Source organism: Polypterus senegalus, chromosome 15 (genome assembly GCF_016835505.1).
Source record: "Polypterus senegalus isolate Bchr_013 chromosome 15, ASM1683550v1, whole genome shotgun sequence".
Lineage (NCBI taxonomy): Eukaryota > Metazoa > Chordata > Cladistia > Polypteriformes > Polypteridae > Polypterus > Polypterus senegalus.
This window is the reverse complement of record NC_053168.1, coordinates 127,120,802-127,142,249: the sequence shown is the minus strand read 5'-3', so window position 1 is coordinate 127,142,249 and position 21,448 is coordinate 127,120,802. Positions and strand designations below refer to the sequence as shown.

Genomic DNA, 21,448 nt, shown 5'->3' with positions numbered 1-21,448 from the left:
TCACTCTTTCTGAATGTTTTAAGGTTTCATTATTTTGTCTCAAACAATAATAGCAATAATATTTCAAACAAAGACAGGTTTATTCTAGAAGATAAATTATTCACACATGCCTGGTGATGCCTGAGGCACTGGTTTGTGAAGTTACCCAGGCAGGGGAATTTCAGAAAAAAAAAAAGAAAATCATCCAATACAGTTAAACTGCATTTAAAAATCGGATTCTTGTACGTGTAAGCATGTGTAAGCAGCTGACATGTTTTTAATTACCCTTACATGCCTTCATTTTTAAACTATTTTACAATTGCTACGCTCTTTCAGCAGTCAATGCTTTCCAACAGAATTTCAGTTTTCTAAGAAACCAACGTATCATTGAAGAAAGGCAAAGCCTCGACGTTTAGCTGAGGAGCTCCTCTGCGGCCTGCGGGGGTTCATGTATCTCTGCTCAGAAGGAGAAGGCGGTCAGCGTGGGGGAAAAGAAGCCGGAGTCGGAGTGTGAGAAGAACATGGCGCTATTGTGACTCAGTATGCCGCTTTAAAATCCCTCCACATAAATGTACAAACCGCGGTCGATTCGGACTGCGATGTACGGTCAAGCGTAGAAGACTGACTGAAACCAGAATGTGCTGGACAACGTCGGGCCTGCTGGCTTACACATCGGGATGCACGCCACAGATGACGTCACTGAAAGTCACACGAATTTTGTGCCGCATTATGACGTGGACTGTGAAAATCCTCTAAACCGTCGGCTTTATGCGCGGTCACGATGGGCACACAAATACCGCCGGGACTGTCAGGTCTTTATAACTTCTCGGAATCCAGATAAAAATCACCAGGATTAATAATAATAATTAATGATATATATAATATAATAATAATAAGGTCAGGTCAGGTTGGGGACCATGCACTGGTACAGCGTGTCGCCACACCCATCACATGACAGAACATGCAACCCCCCAGGCAGACACGTGGTCCAGTCCCACCCTCCAGAAATGACCCTCTATCTGCCGCAGCCAGATGTTACGTGGGGGTCCCCTTGACCTGGTCAGCAATGAGGGTCCTGTGAACCCGGATCACCCTCAGGTAATCGCGCCACCTGGCCATAGTGCCGTAACTGAAGCTCTCTCACAATGCAGGTCATGTGCCTTATTCGAGACTCCATGAGCAACACAAAGTCAAACCAACGGTACCCAAGTTCCTCCTGAAGAGACACAGTACATGAAGGAGTCCAGTTTTTATCTCAGGTCACTGACTCACAAACAGGAAGTACCAGGACTCTACAGATGTGGACCTTTGTCCCTTTGCAGATATTAGAGGTGCCACACACCCTTTTCCAGCAGTCCCCCATGTCCTCCTAATCCGTCTACTGACTTCATAGGATGAGTCACCAGCGTCGCCAGGTAAGTAAACATCTCGATGACAAGGTCGACACTCTCTCCGCAGACAGACACAATGCTGATGGCCGTCCCCAAGAGGTCATTAAAGGCCCGGCTCTTGGTTTTTATCAGGACACTCCCAGGCCCAGACACTCGGACCCCTCACTCAGTCTCGAGTGCCCTGATCGGAGCCTTCATTGACTCTGCGAAGGTCACAGTATTGTTGGCAAAGTTAAGTTCAGTGAATCTTTCTTCATTAAGAGATGCCCCACAGCCGCTGGACCCCATGACTCAGCCCAACACCTATTCCATACAAGCATTGAACAGAGTAGGAGCAGAAACCAACACTGACAGACCCCCAGAATCAACTGGGAAAAACACAGAGGGTCTGCCTCCACTCTGCACAGCAATCACAGTACCAGTGTATAGGCCGGCCATGACATCCAGTAACCTTGAGGGGATCCTGCAAACCCTCAAGATGTCCCACAGGGCAGCTTGATTAACTGAGTCGAACGCTTTATGAAAATCGACAAAGACTGCAAAGAAACTCTGCCAATAATCGCGTTTGTGCTTCCTGAGAACCTTCAGTGCCAGGATGCAGTCAATGGTAGACTTCTTAGGCAGTAGAACCAGACTGATCCGGTCGCTGGTAGGTGAGCAAGTGATCATAGACTCTATTGAGGACGACCTTAGTGAGGACATTACCCAGCACCGAGAGCAGCGCTATCCCCCTGTAGTTGCCACAATCGAGACAATCACCCTTCCCTTTCCAGATTGGGATGACAAGTCCCATTTCCCAGTCAGTTCGGATGACGCCCATCTCCCAGATGGAAGCAAAGATGGAGGACAGCCTTACCACCAGCCTGGTGAAGTTCACCCCGGATACCACAGATCCCTGCAGCCTTCCCTCCCCTCAGCTGGGTCTCCACCTCTGCAATCACAGTGAGACTGGGGGGTTCACAGCTAATTGGAGGATCAGCCTCAAGAACTGTGGACCAGAGATATCCAACATTCTAGCAGGAGGATCAGCTAGAAACAGTAACATAATAATAATACATTTTATTTATATAGCACCTTTCCCATGCTCAAGATTGCCAGTCTTGTAGAAATAAGTGACTTGCACTGCAGAATCAGACCTTAAGAAGCCGAGGACTGATTCCATCTGTCCCTCGGGATTATGGGAAATTCATTTAAGCAGTAGCTAGATAGATCAGTTCACCACAAGTTCAGCAAAATGGCAGAAAACTTCTGAAGGATCACCAAAGTCAGAAAAAATGCTTTGAGGTCCATAGGGGAGGAGGAACTGGTGTGTTTTTAAACGCGATATAATGGTGCAGTGGTCTTTTAAGTGTCTTGGAGGCTTAGGGAAACATCTGATAAACTACGGTGGACTCGTTATTATGGCCAAAAATGTGAGGCAGTAGTGCTAACCACTACACCACCGTGCCTCAAGCATCAAAAGTCGGAGAAAAAAATGAGTACATCAAAAAAAAATATGGCCACAAACTAGAAAAAAGTTACAACAGCTTACAGAGTAGCAATCTTTGGGGCACTCATTGGCCCGTGCCACGTGATGTGGTGGCGTGGGATTGGCTCATTCATGTTCTTTGAAGTTGGGGTCTCTGGGTGGAGTTGGAACATCTTTATATTTCTGATCTATCTGAGCAGATGGTTCACACTTTTTGTCTTCCCTCAAGAACGTAGAAACGTCTTGTAAATAGTAATAAGTCTTTCATTATTACAGTTATTATTTCAAAGGGTGTTTTATGTGTGTTTCAGGGCTAATTTAAGTCTTACCTTGACTCCTAACTGCAGCATGTGGCTAATTGTGCATGCATTCAGCCAGCATATGAAATTAGCCATGTGGCGTGGTGGCAACTGAGTGAGTGCCCAGGAAATCAGTGTGAAATATTTGGTGGCAGTACTCTTAATCTTCTTATGGTCCGCTTATGAACTCCTCAAACAAAAACAGTGCATTTTACAGCTGGAGGACTGCTCTTAATAGTGATATCACCCATGTGTAACGCAGATCAGTCAGCAACGTGAAACAAGAGATGGAGTACAGCGTGAAACTGCTGCATGTGGCGGCTACAGCTCTGTGATGGCATGCTGGCCTTGCAAAGCATCATAAAGCCCTGGGATCAAAATGGTTGTCTATGCCGGCTGCACAAGAGTTTCCAGGAAAGTATTCGGCAAACAAAGTCACTGGCAAACACAGCATAATTGCTGCGGGAAAACATTTTGGCAAATTTTTTCCTTTAGTTAAACCGCAGAAGCCTTGAGACAGAGCCTGTTCTCCTCAGAGAGCTTCTGTTTTCATTTTTTTTTTTCCTCTTCCGCAGCCGTTCCTTCCGATGCAGGATGCCATGTATGCAGTTGTGCGAGGTCGGCGGCTCGGATCACCCTGCTTTGAACGAGCACTGACAGCTGTCAAACTGTCATGGACGCTCATTCTGCCTCCTGCCAGTCCCATCAAAGACATGCTGGCTTACATTTCTAGCATAAAGCTCTTCAACAAAATCATTGCTTTTATTTAATGCTGAAATGGCATAACATGGAATCAAATGTTCGTTGTAATGTGTTTAAAATCGGTCTTTTCAAAGTGTGGATTAACAACCAGCAATTTAAAAAGCATATACAGGGCAAAGCAATAAATAAATAATAACACCCTGAATGTCTGCAGAAAAATAATAACTCAATGCAGATGGAAAAAACCTGTGGATAATTTAGGTAGACACAGTAAGTGCAAATGTGGGATGTCCAGCAACGTGAAGGTACCTCAACAATGAAGAAGAGACCAACGTTCACGCGTCTTGGAGAAGAGCTCAGTCAGTGGGCATCCGCCAAAGGAGAGAATGGATATCAAGACGGGTCATCCCGGCAGGGGACAAAGAGTACAGATGAGTGGAGAATGGGATGGGGCCGTTCGTGGAGCCCCTCTAGGGTCTGACCATGGACAACTCGTTACCTTTCCTGATTTATATTCATGACATTGATTTGAAAACATTCGGTAAACTGGTGAAATTCAGAGATGACACTAAGAGTGGAGGAAGCTTAGACACTGAGGAGACAGCAAACATGGTTCACAAACACCTGGACCAACGTTAGAACTGGGATAACACTGGGATAAACGTGCAGTTTAATGTAAACAAAAGGGCAAAGCGGTACACGTGGGGAAAAGGAACGTCAGTTATAAATACAAAACGGGACACACTGAGCTACAGAAAGCAACATCTGAAAAGGATTGAGCGATGTGTAGAAGTGAATAAAAAGGTAAAAAACAAACGGGATTTATCATAAAAACAGTTGAATATAAATCAAGAGATGCTATGCTCAGACTACAATGGTGAGACCACATCTGGAGTATTGTGTGCAGTTCTGGTTTGTTAGCTAAACAAACGAGCTTGATGGACCGAATGGTCTCCTCTTGTTTGCCAAATTTCTTATTTTCTTATGTTCTATAACATAACATTCTCATACTTACTAATGCATTTCACAGCCTATCTGGGCCATATGAGGTACGAGGCAGCAATCCGCACTGGAGAGTCCATCGCAGGGTTCAGTCGGACACGCAGATTCGCTAAATGAATTTAAGAGACACGTCTATGAGTAGAGAACTGGAGTATCCACAGAAAAAACACGTAGACGTCATTATTGACAAAACACAGCATGTCCTCTCCTTGTGAGACCTGGAAATTAACATTGTTGTACAGATGGCGTTCAGTAGTCTGACGTTAGAACCAAGAGAGCAAACTGTAACGCTGCCCCGGGAGAACAACTAACCCCCGGGTTGCCACACAATTAGAAAACTTCTAGAGCAAAGCAGTTAAATGTTGAAAATCTATCAGGGCAACGTGACCAACGCTCGTCCTTTTATTTGACCCCTCACCACATGCCCCACCTCCTCATCAAGCTACAAGCCATATCACAAAATAGAGAAGAGACAAAAAAATGACACATATATATTTTACATATAGACATAAAAAACAAACAAACAAATACATAGCAATCAACACCACCTTCCACGGTTTAGGAGCGAGATGTTCATGAGTAGGAGAAACCAGTTTGTCCATATAGGTTAACTGTTTTTATTGTTTATGGCAAAGCGTAAGCCCACCGGAATATGCCAGCCATCAAGTCGATATCAAAAAAGTTCAATCCTACTGGTCCAAAGAATTGTCGGCGAAACCAAAGAAAAAAAGAGTCCGTCTTCAGAGACACGTCTCCCTTGTGTCGCTGAGTGAGCAAAAAAAACTTTTTCCAGCAGGTATTTTTCTTGGCGCTACCTCATTGCTTCCCTTTGCTCCACCACAAGATGTCTCCCTTTCTCCCCTTCTTTTCCGTTTTTTTTAAGTCTTCACCCCAACCGTCCTGACTGTGTTATGACGTCCCCCTTAAAGGTGTGTTTACAGTGTCCGCTTTCCCTGCAATGCACCCTACGGAGCAGCAAACTGGCAATGGAACAATGTGGCACCCGCTACAAAACTACGATCCTGAAAATGAAGGGGTCAACAACGAAAAGAAAAGAGTTCTGAGCCGATGAGAGATTTCTCCTAACTGGTACCTTGTGAAGGATTTTCACATTTCTTTGATCAAGAAATAGGATCCCCAAGTAATGATTTCAGCACTCTGATGTCAAACATCAACCACATGTTAGCCACCAGAAACTAACGAGAACAGGGCTGTGATCATGAAAAGCCAAACACAAAATAGAGATATGACAAAAAAATAACAAAACGTTGTAAATGAAACACAGAATAAAGATAAACGTTTGGGGCAACCCTCAGGGAAACCCCGTATATCATAGAACAAAAGGAATAAACATGACTTCAGTAACATCTTCACAGATGCAAGTCTATCATTAGACTGGGGAAAGATGGCGAAAGGGGCGGATTCAGGAGCCCCAGGACTGGCAGTGATGTCATACGACCTCAAAATGTTGGTCACTGGATCTACAGAGGGAATGAGAGGAGACTTATCAGGCAGCGCCAACCCATGGCTGGGAGTGGAATTACATGTCCTGAATTTGTCTCCCAGGCTCACATTTGTGACCTCGGGAGAGAAAATTTGAACTGTTATCACGTTAATTCAACAACATTCATTAACAGATATATGGATAATGGACAAAATCCACATCGCCAGTGGCTGGTGATGTGTTTTGATCCCTGCATTTTGCATCTGTCAGCAATGCTAACCAGTAAATCCAAAGTTTTTGTTATATTGAGATACTAAAATGAATGATGTCGCTCACGTTTTTGTCTCTTAAACCTTTACCATTAGATATCTCAAAGTGTTTCAACTACACATGACACTTCAGAACGTAGCCCTCGTGTAAGACAAGATTCACCTGTATTGACCTCCAGAGTTACATTTTACAAAACAGAATGACTGTTTGCCTAAAGGAGTATGAGGTGTCAAGTTTATTTATAGGAATGTTTATCCTTTATGAATTGGACTGACTTTTAACTCTGATTACTGTATATGACCCGTGTTTCACTATTTATGTGAACTAATCTGACCAGTGCTGCTTTAATTCAACTGTGACATAGGAAATGTCGGCTTGTTCGGCCCATTCTTTGGGATAAGATGGGCCGAAATCTGACTGTCTCCGTCTAGGCCTTTACTAGAGGTTAAAGGTTAAAACATTGAAGCAACGGGTGTAGAAGAGTGTCAGGAGTGATTTGTGACAGACGGGTATCAGCAAGAGTGAATGTAAGGGTCTACAGGACGGTAATGAGATCAGCTATGTTATATGGGTAGGAGACAGTGGCACAGGCGATGGAGCTGGAGGTGGCAGAGTTAAAGTTCTGCATTGGGTGTGACGAGGAGGAAAGGATTAGAAATGAGGACATTAGAGGGTCAGCTCAAGTTGATGGTTAGGATACAAAGTCAGAGAGGCGAGATTGCATTGGTCTTCACATGTGCAGAGGAGAGATGCTGAGAATATTGGGAGAAGCTGCCAGGTAAGAGGAGAAGAAAAAGGCTTAAGAGAAGGTTTATGGATGTGGTAAGAGAGGACATGCAGGTGATGGTGGTGACAGAACAAGGAAGATATGGAAACAGATGATCCACTCTGGTGACCCCTAATGGGAGCAGCCAAAAGGAGAGGAAATAGAAGATTAGGTTAGAGTTTCAGTTAACTGTATAGATAATTGAAGAGAGTAAGTTATCGAGGTCCTAGACCATCCATTGTCTCCTGATCTCATATTACAGGAAATGCATCTGGGTGTGGAATTGGTTAAATAAAAATAAACGAATGAATTATGTCTCTAATTAACGAAATTGCGTGTTAAACTGTAAAACACCCAGATGTGCCCTTGCTTTTGTTTATTGTTTCAGGAAGGAAGCTATGGATGATGTCAGGAAATGGGAAGACAAATTCTTTATATTTCATTCGACACTCACTAGATTTTATTTGAGACTTATCACTGATAAGACTTTGTAGTGGTTGTAAGGACACTAAGATTCACACCATCTGAAGATGAGGATTTGTTTATGTTGCTACTAGATCCCAGGAAGACATCCATCCTTGACCCGGTATGCACAGACGCTCGCACAGAGACATCGATTAATGACTTATCAATAATAAAGTACACTATATATTGATGAAACACAAGAGAAAGACAAAAATGTGTAGACAAAATCCCTCCGCAGTATTTACATACACAAACCTGAGCGACACAACAGACTCCACTCAGTAAACAACACTAACGATGTTGTCCAACAGAGTCCAGTACACCAGCTGCAGATGACGATGGTGTGTGCAATGAAAACCCCCTGGGATGAGCCCACTGAAGGAAATGTTAAGTCCTGTCCTACCAGTTCCCAGTTGCAGCGTGGAGATCTGGCGTGATTTGGGCAAATGAAGATGTATCCAACCAAGACGAAATCACATTGTAACGGCTGGCCCATCCGCCCGGAATGGCAGCTACACCACTAAGACGCGTGGCCTGGCAAATGAGGAATTGTTAGATTAGACATGCCGTACTTCTTCCAAATCACTTCCCCAAATCGACGGTTAAACAGACAATAAGCAAAGCGTATATAAAATAGTGATGTGTACTTATATCAATAGTAAAAAAAACAAACTACAGAAGAATATAGAATCTCACCTCTCCCAAAACTCTAACACAGCACACAACCCTGAACCTGAATGGTGCTACGCAATAATTAAAAGTGAATCAATAAACATCCAGCACAAACCCTTCCGTGTCCCGAACACAGAACAAGTATGACTCACAGAAAACACGAAACACACATAAAGTCCAAAGGATTAAACGAGAGGATTAATGAATATGAACCTTGTCCGGTTGGAAATTGTCCAACGGTATTTATACGGTACGAATAAAAGTGGTGGATTGCTCCTTTCTGAAATGACCATAAACAGTCTCACCGTATTGTCCTCGGCGTATCGCTATGATCCAAAACCCAGGGGATGGTAAAGGGATGATGAAATCGTTAAATGTCCGGCGTCGAATGCAGCAAGCAGTAGAAAGACGCACGATGATCCGTATCGCCGTTTTCTTTTTGATCTTTCCTTTTTGTGAGGTGTCGGTTTTGTAAATGGCTCTCTTTTTTTTCTTTTACTCTTGATTAAGTAGAAATAACCCGGATGGAATTGATGTGTTGACAGGAAAAATACCACCAGGGGTTTTAGTTCCACAGCGTTATCCTTCCCCCCCCCCTTTATTTCCAGGGGAAAACATTTAAATCGTCACAAACAGACTATAAACGGGACAACGCTATAAAAGATGCGACTCGGCACAAAACACAGTTAAGACGCAACCACGCATGTAGCACCGCTACAACGTGAACAAGCAGGCATGGGGAAGCGTCGGTAATCCATGGCAGTTGTGATCCAATCGAGTGTGTGATGCGTAAAAACAAACTCAGACGGGTGATCGCCAAACTCTCGGCATCTTTTTTTGGCTCCTTTTTAAAATGTGGTCATTTCTTCCCAGCAACCACTGTGCCCTCTGAATCTGCCCAATGGTGTAATACTGCTGGGGCTGCTGGGAGTTGTAGGCACTTCAAGTATCTTGAATCCATTGATCTACATCAGTGAAAGGCAACCTTTCTCGAGCTGCGGCGCACTAAGTCCAAACATTTTCTTTCACGGCGCACCTGAGGGACTGCCCATAAATAAAGTCGTGACGACACAATCTATGGACAATCGGCAATAAAAACAGTTAATTTAACAAGTTTGAAAGATATTTTATTAATAAAGGAATCAAAGGATAAATCTTCAATTCAATTAATGTGAACGTTGAGATTGTTTTTCAGCACACATGAGATTGATGCGAGGATCAATTTTCGAAAGACAGACGCGCATTTCCTTGTCGATCAATTGAAGTCTCTTGCGTTTCTTAGACTTCATTTCCGTAAGTGTTCCGTTATCTGTTTTTCCAACATAAATATATATTTTTTAAACATTATCTTTTTAATCAACCCCAAGTTCAAAAACACTAGCAATTTTAAATATTTTACAAAAGTTTTCGTGGCGCACCGTTTGCCCGACAATGATCTACTGAATTACTAAATGACAGAATTCCTATTTTGCTTTCTTTCACAGAGACTGCCACCTAGTGGCACCCATTTTAATAATCCCCTTTATGTAAGGGCCGCAGCCTCATCACCTCTCTAAATGTGTTTCTCTCTTTCCCTGCCATTTTCTCTGTGTCTACCTTCACATGACACGTTTGTAGACATTGTGAGAAAGCCCTGTGGCAAGGTGACCTGCCACCGCACCCCGAGGAATCATATCAGTGAAGAGTAGCTTGGCATTCTGAATGGCAGTTGCATTTTTCCTCCGTCAGTTCATTTATTTGTAGACATTTTCATAGTAAATAAATCCTCCATTGTCCTTGCAGCCATTTACTAAAGCGTCCCATTAAGCAAACAAAAGAATAAAACAGAATGCATTAAATATCAATATAGACAAATATGGAGTGAAAAAATATGTGGAAGCCGTTCACAGGTTATCTAGCACTGGATGTTACACAAATGAAGACAGAAAAGCAGAAGCCGAAGCAGCTGAGAATACATTAGTGATGAAACAGAACTCCAGAGAGTTCCCGTTCAAAGGAGCACCGTGTAGAGGTGGCTCTTCAGAAGTTGGGTTTGGAGTCACAGGACAGGAGAAGAGAGTTTGACAGAGTCGATGTCACAAAGTCCCATTCTTTCTCTGCCAAGATGTGCGCACGAAGACCTCTAGCAGTGATGCAGGGCGCTGACAGTTTGACATGAAGGACCACTGAGGACATACTCAGATGTCCACTAACAACAAGGTGTTTTATTTAAAGACCCAGAATCCTCCTGTGGCACCTCCTTTTTGTCAACTCTGGTCTTGGATGTCTGCAGCGGCTTCAGGTTTATTTTAATTAGAGCCCATTTATTTACTAGTAAAGTGAATCTGCTTCTTGGGCCTTGGATTGAGTTTACTCGTTTGTTTGTTACAATTCAGACCCCTCCATTGCTTCTTGTACTCTTAAACAGCAGCATTAAGGTTTGTTGCCAGCCATTAGTTTATATTGAGGCACAAATGACAAAGGGACCGCCAGCACTCCAGCTTCCATTTAAACCATCATGAAGTATCTGTGTTAGTACAATGGTTTGAAATAAATGATAGAGAAGGGAAGGACCAAGAGGTCCAAATCTGTCCCAGACCACGAAACATAACATTCTTGGAAAACAGAAAATCTGCAATGGAATAAAGAATGGGAAGAATCAAAGCACTAACAAGCCATAGGCTTAAACACCAAGTTTCATTACCTGCTACGAAACTGGTAGGAATGACCACCTGGACCCCTGCCTTTGACCATTAGCTCCATACCCTGACTATCTGGTTTTAACAACTGGTATCGTGTGAGGAGTGTGGAACTTAAAGTGAGAGCTCAGGTTTAGTGTCTTACAGCCATTGAGGAAGCAACTTGGTGTTTTGTTTGCTTTAAAATTTTTTATTTGCCAAAGAAAGCAAAAAAATGAAATAGGCATTCAAATGTACAGTTCCAATAAAAAAAGATGTTCACGTTATCTTGTCATACAACATTGGGATTATTTTAGCATCTTTGACACTAACAATGAGAAAAACTCTTTCATGTCAAAGTGAAGTCAGATCTCTGCAAAGTGGTCTCAAATAATTACAAATGCGATACGCAAAATGATTAATGGTGTAAATATGTTCACCCCCTTTAATAAAATGTAAGATCTGCAAATCATTTCATTCTTTTCTGTCATGTTTGCATTTTATGTCCTCTTTTATGGAATTGGGGTCATATATTTACATTCATCTAGCTGACACTTTTCTCCAAAAAGAGGCAAACGTTATTAAGTAAACATCAGTCTGGGTGGGGGACTGTTTGGGAAAGTGTGACACGACAAGGTGACAAAATCAGTCGTCACAAGTGAAGAGCTCAGAACAAAATGCATGCTAGTTCCACCATGGCCTATCAAAGCAGCCATACCACCTGCACCTCAGAACTGGTCACCCACCTGAAGTTCAGGCCATGCCAAGACTTGGATGGGAGACCCTCAAAGAAAAGCTTGGGTCGCTGTGTGAAGAGATGTTGGTGAGGCCAGCAGGGGGCGCTCACCCTGTGGTCTTTAAATGGATCTCAATGCCCCAGTGCAGTGACAGGGGAACACTGTGCAATAAGTATGACACCATCCTTCAGATGAGACATGAAACCAAGATCTTGACTCTCTGTGGTACTAAAAGACCCCTTGACATCCTTTATAAAGAGCAGGGCGTATCCCGATGTCCACCACAGCCTCACTCATTCTGGCCCCCTAATCATCTCTGGTCTCTATTTGTCTCTCTCTCGCACCTCTTCACTACCTAAACTAAAAGAAAGTGGCAGGTCAGGGTGTGAGGTGTAGATGGGCACAGAATTGGCTCAGACACAGGAAGCAGAGGCTGATGGTGCAAGGAACCTCATCAGAACTGGCCGATGTTTAGAGTGGTGACCAGCAGGGGGCAGTGCACTCTAATACGGGTTCTTTTTCAAGTCATATTCTTGAATAAAAGCACACTTGTTCTGTTATATTTGTACCTTTTGTGAAAGTGTTTCTTTGATATTTGGACTTCAGGCTTCACACATTATACACTTAATGTCTAAATTTTGTCAATTATTACTAAAACATGAAATACATTTTTTAACAAGCTGGTTACGTTTGCAGATGATACCAAGAGAAGTGGATAAGCAGATCATTTGGAGTCCATTATATCATCACAGAAGGACTTGGACAGCCGAGAGGGTTCGGACAGATTTGTGGACGATGAAATGTAATGACAGTAAATGTAAAGAATTACACACAGGAAGTAAAAATGTGAGATTTGAATACAAGATGGGCGGTCAGAAAATCGAGAGTCCACCTTCTGAGAAGGATTTAGGAGTCATAGTGGACTCTAAGTGGACTTCCAGACAGTGTTCAGAAGCCATTAAGAAGGCTAACAGAGTGTCAGGGTATATAGCGCCTTGATGTGTGCAGTACAAGTCACAGGAGGTTATGCTCAACCTTTATAACACACTGGCGACGCCTCATCTGGAGTCCTGTGGGCAGTTTGGGTCTCCAGGCTACAAAAAGGACATAGCAGCACAAGAGAAGGTCCAGAGAGGAGCGACTGGGCTGATTCAGGGCTACAGGGGATGAGTGATGAGGAAAGATTAAAAGAGCTGAGCCTTTACAGTTTAGACAAAAGAAGATTAAGAGGTGACATGATTGAAGTGTTTAAAATGATGAAGGGAATTAGTCCAGTGGATCGAGACTTGTATTTTAAAATGAGTTCATCAAGAACACGGGGACACTGCTGGAAACTTGTGAAGGGGAAATTTCGCACAAACAATAGGAAGTTTTTCTTTACACAAAGAACGATAGACTCTTGGAATAAGCGACCAAGTGGTGTGGTGGACAGTAAGACGTTAGGGACTTTCAAAACCCGACTTGATGTTTCTTTGGAAGAAATAAGTGGATGGGACTGGCGTGCTTTGCTGGGCTGAATGGCCTGTTCTCGTCTCGATTGTTCTAATGTACATTTCAAACATAGAATATGACCTTTGCGTGGTTTGACTGGGTGGTAAGCTCCTGTAATGTTGAACTTGTTTTTACTACATGAACCAATTGCCCTGTAAAAAAATGCATAAAATAGTGTGGTGAGTGTACTGGCACAAAAATGGCTGCTGTACTTTCATCCAGGTGGGTGCAACACCTTGGCGATGGTTGAAGTGGTTCCCCTCTGTTTAAGTAAAGCTCTTTGAGTAGGAAGAAAAGTGCTATATAAATGTAGTTAATAATAATTATTATTATTGGATGGCAGCCATGAGAGTCTTGACTCAAGACTGGTCTCTTTCCACCAGCTCTGCCATAGTTTTATCCCCAATTTTCTTTGCAGAACGGCTCCAGCTCTGTCAGGTGTTATGGACAGTGTCTTCAAGTCCTGCCACCAATTCTCAGTTGGGTTGGTATCTGTGCCCTTATTTATCAAGCGTCTCAGATTTAGTGCACTAAAAGCAAAACTAGCCGGAACAGGACATGAGAAGACGCCACACAGCATTCGACCTTTGATCATTTTCATCTCTCCTTGTCGTGATGACGGATGGAGGATTTTTTTTCTGGGTGCGTGCCAACAGATCATCACGTGGGACGCTGCCCCATTTGTTTCCACCATCCATGAAGCGCTTCTTTAACATTGATGTAGTGTTCTTCATCGATTTTCAGTGAACAGCCGTAACACAGCGATGGAGAGGTTGCAATGATTTTTTTCTATTAGGAGTCACGACTGAACGTGTGGGGAGAATACAAATTGCCAAAGAAAATAAATGATACTCGCAAAAATGGATCAGAATGCTGCCTTAAAGTTACTGATGGAGTCACAAAATGACAGGCGGTGCACCACATGAGGCAGAGGTAAAACAATGGGAGCTGGGGGGGGTGCAGACTTGCCCCTAGGTTGAGAACCCCCTAATTGAAACAGACAGCAGCAACATAATGAAAGAGCACAAGCTGGGCAATAGTGCTGCGCAGTCAGAGGCAGGATTGTAAGCCTCAGTCCACTGTGCCAGGCGCCCAAGGAGGAAGGAAGGGGTTAATGGTAGGGGGTCTCGTATGACAAAAACGTATCATGATGTAAGTGAATGAGGTCACACTATAGGCAGTGGTATTGGGTGAGGGTGCAGAATGGCACCCGTTGTAATCTGCAGGGTATCTGTCTTAGGTGTGTGACACAAAGAACAATAGACACTCGTACTCTCATATCTCAGCTAGGGGTCCTCCTCTGGGTGGGATTCAAGTTCGTGTCTCTTTGGTTCATTTTTGATTCTCTAATTTACGTACGTAATCTTGGTTCCTTTTTTTTGGTTTTGTCAGTCTGTAAATGTAGCCTGTGTTTTGTACCATGTGGTTCTCCAAGAGGTGGGATCACCTGCCAGTCGCCACCCTACAAATCGGAGGGTCTCCCACTGTTCTTGGTGGTTCATTTCAAATGTGCTAGGGAGTGGAGTTTTTGCTTGGGCTTCCATTGTGCTTATTTCCTGCATTTTTGAACCTGCGCTCTGTTTTTGACTTCTTTATTGGGACTGCGGTGTTTGCTTTACCTTCTCAGGCAATTCCTTCTTGGGCTCTACTGAGCTTTTTGGGCTGAAAAATTTTTAAAGATTTTTTTAGAGGCCCTTTTTATTTCTAGTTTTTCTAATTAGTATTTCTAATTTTGGAAATATTTATGGGACTTATGAGCTCTTGGGACTCCCAGTTCCTGACACTTACCAGTACACAGGAGGCAAGAGTAACCTCAACACCTCATCTGGTCTCCATACAAAAGGCGTGGGGGAGATCAAGGAGATATGGTACTGTTGGGCTGGAAAAGGAGGACCAGGGCATGAAGAGGCAAACTGGACACTTTGTTACGGGCAGAGGTCAAAATCAGAAAAGCACTCAAAATAATGAGCCAACAAATGTACAACAGCTCCTTCTACAGGGACTAGCTAGCTTTTTCCACAAGAGTTTTCTGTTGCAATCCAAAGTCTTGGACGCTAAGTGTAGCACAGTGCCATCCTGAATACCCTCTGGATAGCCTCATTACCACTACATGGCGACTCCTGGGCATCATGTGGTAACAAAGGCAATGCGTCACACACAATAACATGGCTGTTGATCACGAAACTGGTAGGGCCTGCATGAAATATGGAGGTGGAGCAATAACTAACAAACAAAATGATTGAAAAGGTAATAATCAGCAGAAAATTAGAAAACTGGGCACTAAAATTGAACTCTAATGATTATCATAAACAATACTCAGAATCGTTACAAATATGATACTAAAAATGCTAAACTTGAAATGAAGAGCAAGGAGATGGTGGACTCTACGCTAACAACTTCCCGACAGTGTTTAGAAGCCATTAAGAAGGCTAACAGCATGTCAGGTTATATAGCGCCTTGACGTGTGGAGTACAAGTCACAGGAGGTTCTGCTCAAGCTTTATAACACACTGGTGAGGCCTCATCTGGAGTCCTGTGGGCAGTTTGGGTCTCCAGGCTACAAAAAGGACATAGCAGCACAAGAGAAGGTCCAGAGAAGAGCGACTGGGCTGATTCAGGGCTACAGGGGATGATTTATGAGGAAAGATTAAAAGAGCTGAGCCTCTACAGTTTAAGATAAAGACGATTAAGTGGTGACCTGATTCAAGTGTTTAAAATTATGAAGGGAATTAGTCCAGTGGATCAAGACTTGTATTTTAAAATGAGTTCATCAAGAACATGGGGACACAGTTGGAAACTTGTGAAGGGTAACTTTCGCACAAACATTAGGATGTTTTTCTTTACACAAAGAACAATAAACACTTGGAATAAGCGACCAAGTAGTGTGGTGGACAGTAAGATGTTAGGGACTTTCAAAACTCGACTTGATGTTTTCTTGGAGGAAATAAGTGGACAGGACTGGCGAGCTTTGTTGGGCTGAATGGCCTGTTCTCGTTTCAATTGTTCTAATGTTCTAATGTCTCCAATAATATATTTATATTATAGATAGACAGATAGATAGATGTGAAAGGCACAATATGATAGATAGATAGATAGATAGACCAACTTGGAAATGCTTGGGTTGCTGCTGAAAGAGGTGTTGGTGAGGGCACCAGAGGGCACATACCCTGTGGTCCATGTTTGGATCCCACTGCCGAAAAGATCCCGGGGCAACCTTCAAAAAGAATAGGGTTTATCCCAGTGCCCTGGCTAGATTGCCCACCTTGGCCTAATCCATTCTAACTGTCTATCACCCTTTCACCATCTAATAGCTAACGTGTGGTGAGTGGACTGGAGCAGCAATGGCTGCCTTTGCATCGTCCAGGTGGGTGCTACGCAGAGCTGGTGGTTAATATGGCTCAATTTTCTCTATGAAAAGAGTTATATGAATGTAATTAATTATTAATTATTATTACAATACTGATAGATGGATAGATGCTTTAGCATAGTTGGCAGGATTTTGATTATTCTTTCTAACAGGTCAAGGTGAGAACTGTCTATTACATTGCATTTACTTGAATTGTTTTTTATTTCTCATTGTGTTTTCATTTTTGCCCGCAGTTATCTTTGGACAGTTTGTCGTTTTTCTAACGTCCCTCAACGATGTAGTAGAAGTGTACGATGGCCCATCTCAACAATCTTCACTCTTGTCCTCACTTTCTGGTTCCCATTCAGGTATTCTTTTTTCTATTACTGTTTAATTATTTTTGTCATTCATTTTTTTAATACGTGTTTCTTTTTTGCCTAATTATATTTCTTTTCAAAATAACTGATCAGTTTAAAAAATCAAAGGCACCTTCCCGTTCTAACTAAACAAACTGAAGAGATATTTAAGAGCCCCGATGTACTGTACCTTTTACTGACACCTTAATAACATTCTAGAAATGAACAAGATGTTACCAATTCCCAATTGATATTTACCCAATGTGATAACGCGATCGCCATTATCAGCTTCTGACATGAAGTTTGAAACGGCACATGAGCCGCTTAAAGTGCACTGAAGTGGTGCCAAATAAATATTTCTTGCGGTGTTTAATGGCAGGAAATTAATTAGGCATTAACGTGTATGTCATTCTGTGTTAACGTTCAATTTTTTTGCACTATTATTTTGTAAGGTTAAATGAAAACGCCATCCCGCCCAAAGTGCCACCTGAGCCGATTGCCTCGTCACCTCGCCCCTCATGCACGCCTTGTCTGACGCCACTCGGTGTATATGGTGGACGTGTTATATGAGCCCCAATGAATGTTCTGTGGTATCAGCCGAGTGGACTTGTGGAGTTACTGGTGGAGCTCCTACTGTACTCACATTACACGATACCTCTCAAAGACTGATCATCAGGGAATTACAATGCGTATTTTGTCTAAAGAAAAATGTATTTATTCATAAGAATTACTTCTGAATGCTTTGAAATCACATTAGTCTTGTTTTTTTCAAGCACCTCCAGACTCACCAATATGAGAAAACCCCAGTTTGACTAATCTGATATTTACTTATTCAGGTCTTCAAATCTTTTAGGTTTCCCCCATATTTGTCCATCCAGACCCCCAAACACCTCATTTTTATGCCATTTCTGGACCATATTTTGTGCACGAATTGGCACCTTAATGTTAAAGATCTTCAGCCAAACTGAACAGAAGGACCTGAAGTTGTGCAGGCCACCTCAGCTGACCCCATGGTATGAGGGCCCAAAGCTACTCTTTATCACAAAACTTTGAAAAATGAGGATCGGTAATATAGGCACGTGGAGTGTCGTTTTGTGTTATTTTGAGGTGGTTGATCACAAATATGCTCCTGTTTTTGATATCTGATTCCTTACGGGAGGTCCTAGTCCTCTAGCAGCCACTCCCAGAAATGTTAAAAATGTCAAATTTCAAACTTAAACATGTGGGGTGTCGTTTCAGACTACTTCAGGGTCACTGATTACAAATATTAGGCTATTTTTGAGCCTTTACTAGACCTCTACAGACCTCCGTCAGCGGGGGATGAATGACAAATTTCATTTACATTTGAGAATATTAGGCTTTCAACATTTAAATTGAAGCTCTCCTTGGAAAATTTCAAATGTTTCTTATCATACCTCCAAAAGTAAATCCTTATATTTCTTATGGACCCCTTGAATCAGGGCAACTTATGCCAACTGAGACGTTTTTCTGTTTTGTAGGGGAATCACTCCCGCTAAGCTCAGGTAACCACATCACCATCAAGTTTACGACTGTCGGCCCGGTAACGGCTAAAGGATTTCATTTTGTTTATCAAGGTAAGTGTATTTTCCTCGAGCGTTACTAATTATTTTATCTTTGAAATGAAAGGAGTTCTTTGGACAGTTCAGTGTGGTGTTGCGGGGCGGTGTGGTGGAGCAGCGGTTCGCTCTGCCCTGGTCACTGCATACATGGAATTTGCAGGGACTCCTCACATCCAAAAGAGCTTTTGCTGGCTATTCTGGCTTCCTCCCACAGTCCAAGGTTAATTTGGGATGTTAAATTAGCTCTGAGTGTGTGTGTGTGTGAATAAAATTAATAGGATTATCAAAAAATGTTTAGTTCTCCAATTCCCTTAAAGTTTTCCAGGTATCTGGCCACGCTGTCTCAGTGTCAGGTAAGTCTTTGTATTAATTCATCCATTTAAAATGGCGGCAAGGTAGCCCAGGCTCCCTCTAAAAGTTTGGATGGGGACCTCCAATGGACAGCTATTTTCAGGTTTCTCCAGAGATGTTTGATTGGGTTCTGGTTGGATTAGTCAAGAACTTTCACAGAGTTGTCCCCAAGCCGCTCCCATGTTGTTTTTGCTTAGTCCTGTTGGAAACGTGAACATTTAGTTTAGTCGGAGATCCAGAGCGCCATGGGGCAGGTTTTTCTCTACACTTTGCTCCGTTCTGCTTTTCCTCAACCCTGACTAGCCTCCGACCTGCTTCCACCACCTGGTTTCCTCCATGTACGACACTTGGTTTGGTCATGTGTGGAGTAATCTTGTTTTGTCCAAATCTTTGAATCCTTTAGGTGCCACTTTGCAAACTCCAAGTGGACTTTTACGTATTGTCTGGCCACTCAAACCCACTGGTGGTTGTCCTTCTGGATGTTTTCTCCCATCTCCCCACAGCTTCTATAGAGATCAAGTCGAGTGACAGTTGGGTCCTTGATCTCCTCTCGTATGAAGGCCCTTCTACCCCGATCGCTCAGTTTAGTTGCAGTTCTTTCAGACTTCTTCCATTTAAAACTATTGAAGTCACTGTGCGCCTGTGACCCTCAGCTGCAGGCCTCGACATCACAGGCAATTCCTTCGACCTCACGGCTCGCTTTTTGCCCACTAGTGGGACCTTCATGTTTAATTATGGAATTGACCAAAACTGGAGTCCAGGCAAGGTGTTGAAACATCTCAAGGACAAATCAACAGAATGGGATGCCAATGATCTGACTAGTTGTGTCCAGGGAGTATTTCACGTGTTTAATTTTCATACATTTGCAAAAATTTCTGTTTTCACTTTGGCATTCTGGGGTGCTGAGTGCTGTTTGACGAGGGGGAAAAAAGAATTTATTAGGCCTCAACCTAATAAAACGTGTATAAACTGAAGGGTGTCTGAAGACTTTGTGAGTCGACTGTACATCTCACCTGGGCACCTGGACAACTGTGATGTTCCCTTGGGTCAGTGGCTGGTTGTGGTCTCATGACATCAGACACCCTCATCCAGGTGACCCGGCCAGGATGGATCATGTCCCGACTTGAGCCCAGGTAGCACTACACCCTCCAGAGATGCCCCCCTCTTTTTAGAACATTACAACAGTCAGGATGAGGAAAGGCCATTCAACCCCACAAAGTTCACCAGTCCCGTCCACTTAATTCTTTCATAAGTTGAGTTTGAAGGTCCTTACAGTCCTACTGCCCACCACAATACTTGGTCACTTATTCCAAGTGTCTGTGGTTCTAATGTTCCTAATGTTGGTGTGAGATTTACCCTTAACGTGTTTCCAACTGTGTCACCATGTTCTTGATGAACTCATTTTAAAGTCACTATTTGCACTAACGTCCTTCATCATTGTAAACACTTCAATCAGGTCTCATCTTTGTCTTCTTTTACTTAAACTGAGAAGGTTCATCTACTTCAGTTTCTCCCTATAGTTTAGACATCTCAGTTCTCAGCCCAGTTGCTCTTCTCTGGACCTTTCTCTAGTGCTGCTAGGTCCATTTTGTAGTCCAAAACTGCACACAGGACTCCAGATGAGGCCTCACCCTAAACCTTCAGCAGAACCTCCATGGACTTGCACTCCACACAACCTCCTGATCCACAAGCGCATGAAGTCAACTTAATGGCCCCTGTTCTGCTGTGATGCCCACTGGCCAGCAAAGCCTCTCCACCTCACCCTTTGCTATGACGCTGCTCCACCATACGTGGCCCTCTTTGTCTCGTCGGCTCCTTTTTCCCGGCTAAATGCAGTACTGAGTGATCCAGAATGACTGGGGGTTTGGTCTCATGATGTCTTATGTTCTGTTTGCTGCTTATCTTGATGGCCATTGTTGTTTAACTTCAACTAAAAACGCAGCCAACTGATTTAAGGAAGTTGACTATTCATCTCAGGGTTGCGTAGAGAAGGCGTTGACTATTTGCAGAACTTCTTAAAGCTGCCGCCGTGGCCCTGATTGTGTTCCTAGCCTGCGTTTAGAACTGTCATGGCCTCTTTTTCCCCTGCAGGTATCTGTAACTGCAGCTTTGTGCTTGTCGGTGTTTTTTAATCAATCTGCTTCCATGTATACAGCTGTTCCACGGACAAGTGCAACGCAGTGCAGCTCTGTGCCAGAGCCAAGATTTGGAAAAAGGATTGGAAATGATTTTGCTGTTGGCTCAGTGATTCTGTTTGAATGCAATCCAGGCTACACTCTGCATGGATCAACAGCAATTAGATGTGACTCAGTTCCCAATGCTTTGGCTCAGTGGAACGACTCGCTGCCCACTTGCATCGGTAAGTAGAGGAGCCTCATCTCGTCGGGGAAAACGGCGTGCGCTTCATGTGTGGAGGCAGCCAAAGCTCCCATGGACAGGAAATGTTGTGTTCCTCTGCTGCCGTCACTTTGGT

The 21,448-nt window shown here is 43.2% G+C and overlaps 1 protein-coding gene across 1 annotated transcript in view; it reads left to right on the top strand.

Moving 5' to 3' along the window:
* csmd3b (CUB and Sushi multiple domains 3b) overlaps positions 1-21,448 on the top strand; it is a 1,150,768-nt gene that overhangs the window by 995,061 nt on the left and 134,259 nt on the right. Inside the window, 3 exon segments of the mRNA XM_039737543.1 lie at positions 16,943-17,056; positions 18,544-18,639; positions 21,131-21,334. Coding sequence (XP_039593477.1) covers positions 16,943-17,056; positions 18,544-18,639; positions 21,131-21,334 — 414 coding nt within the window.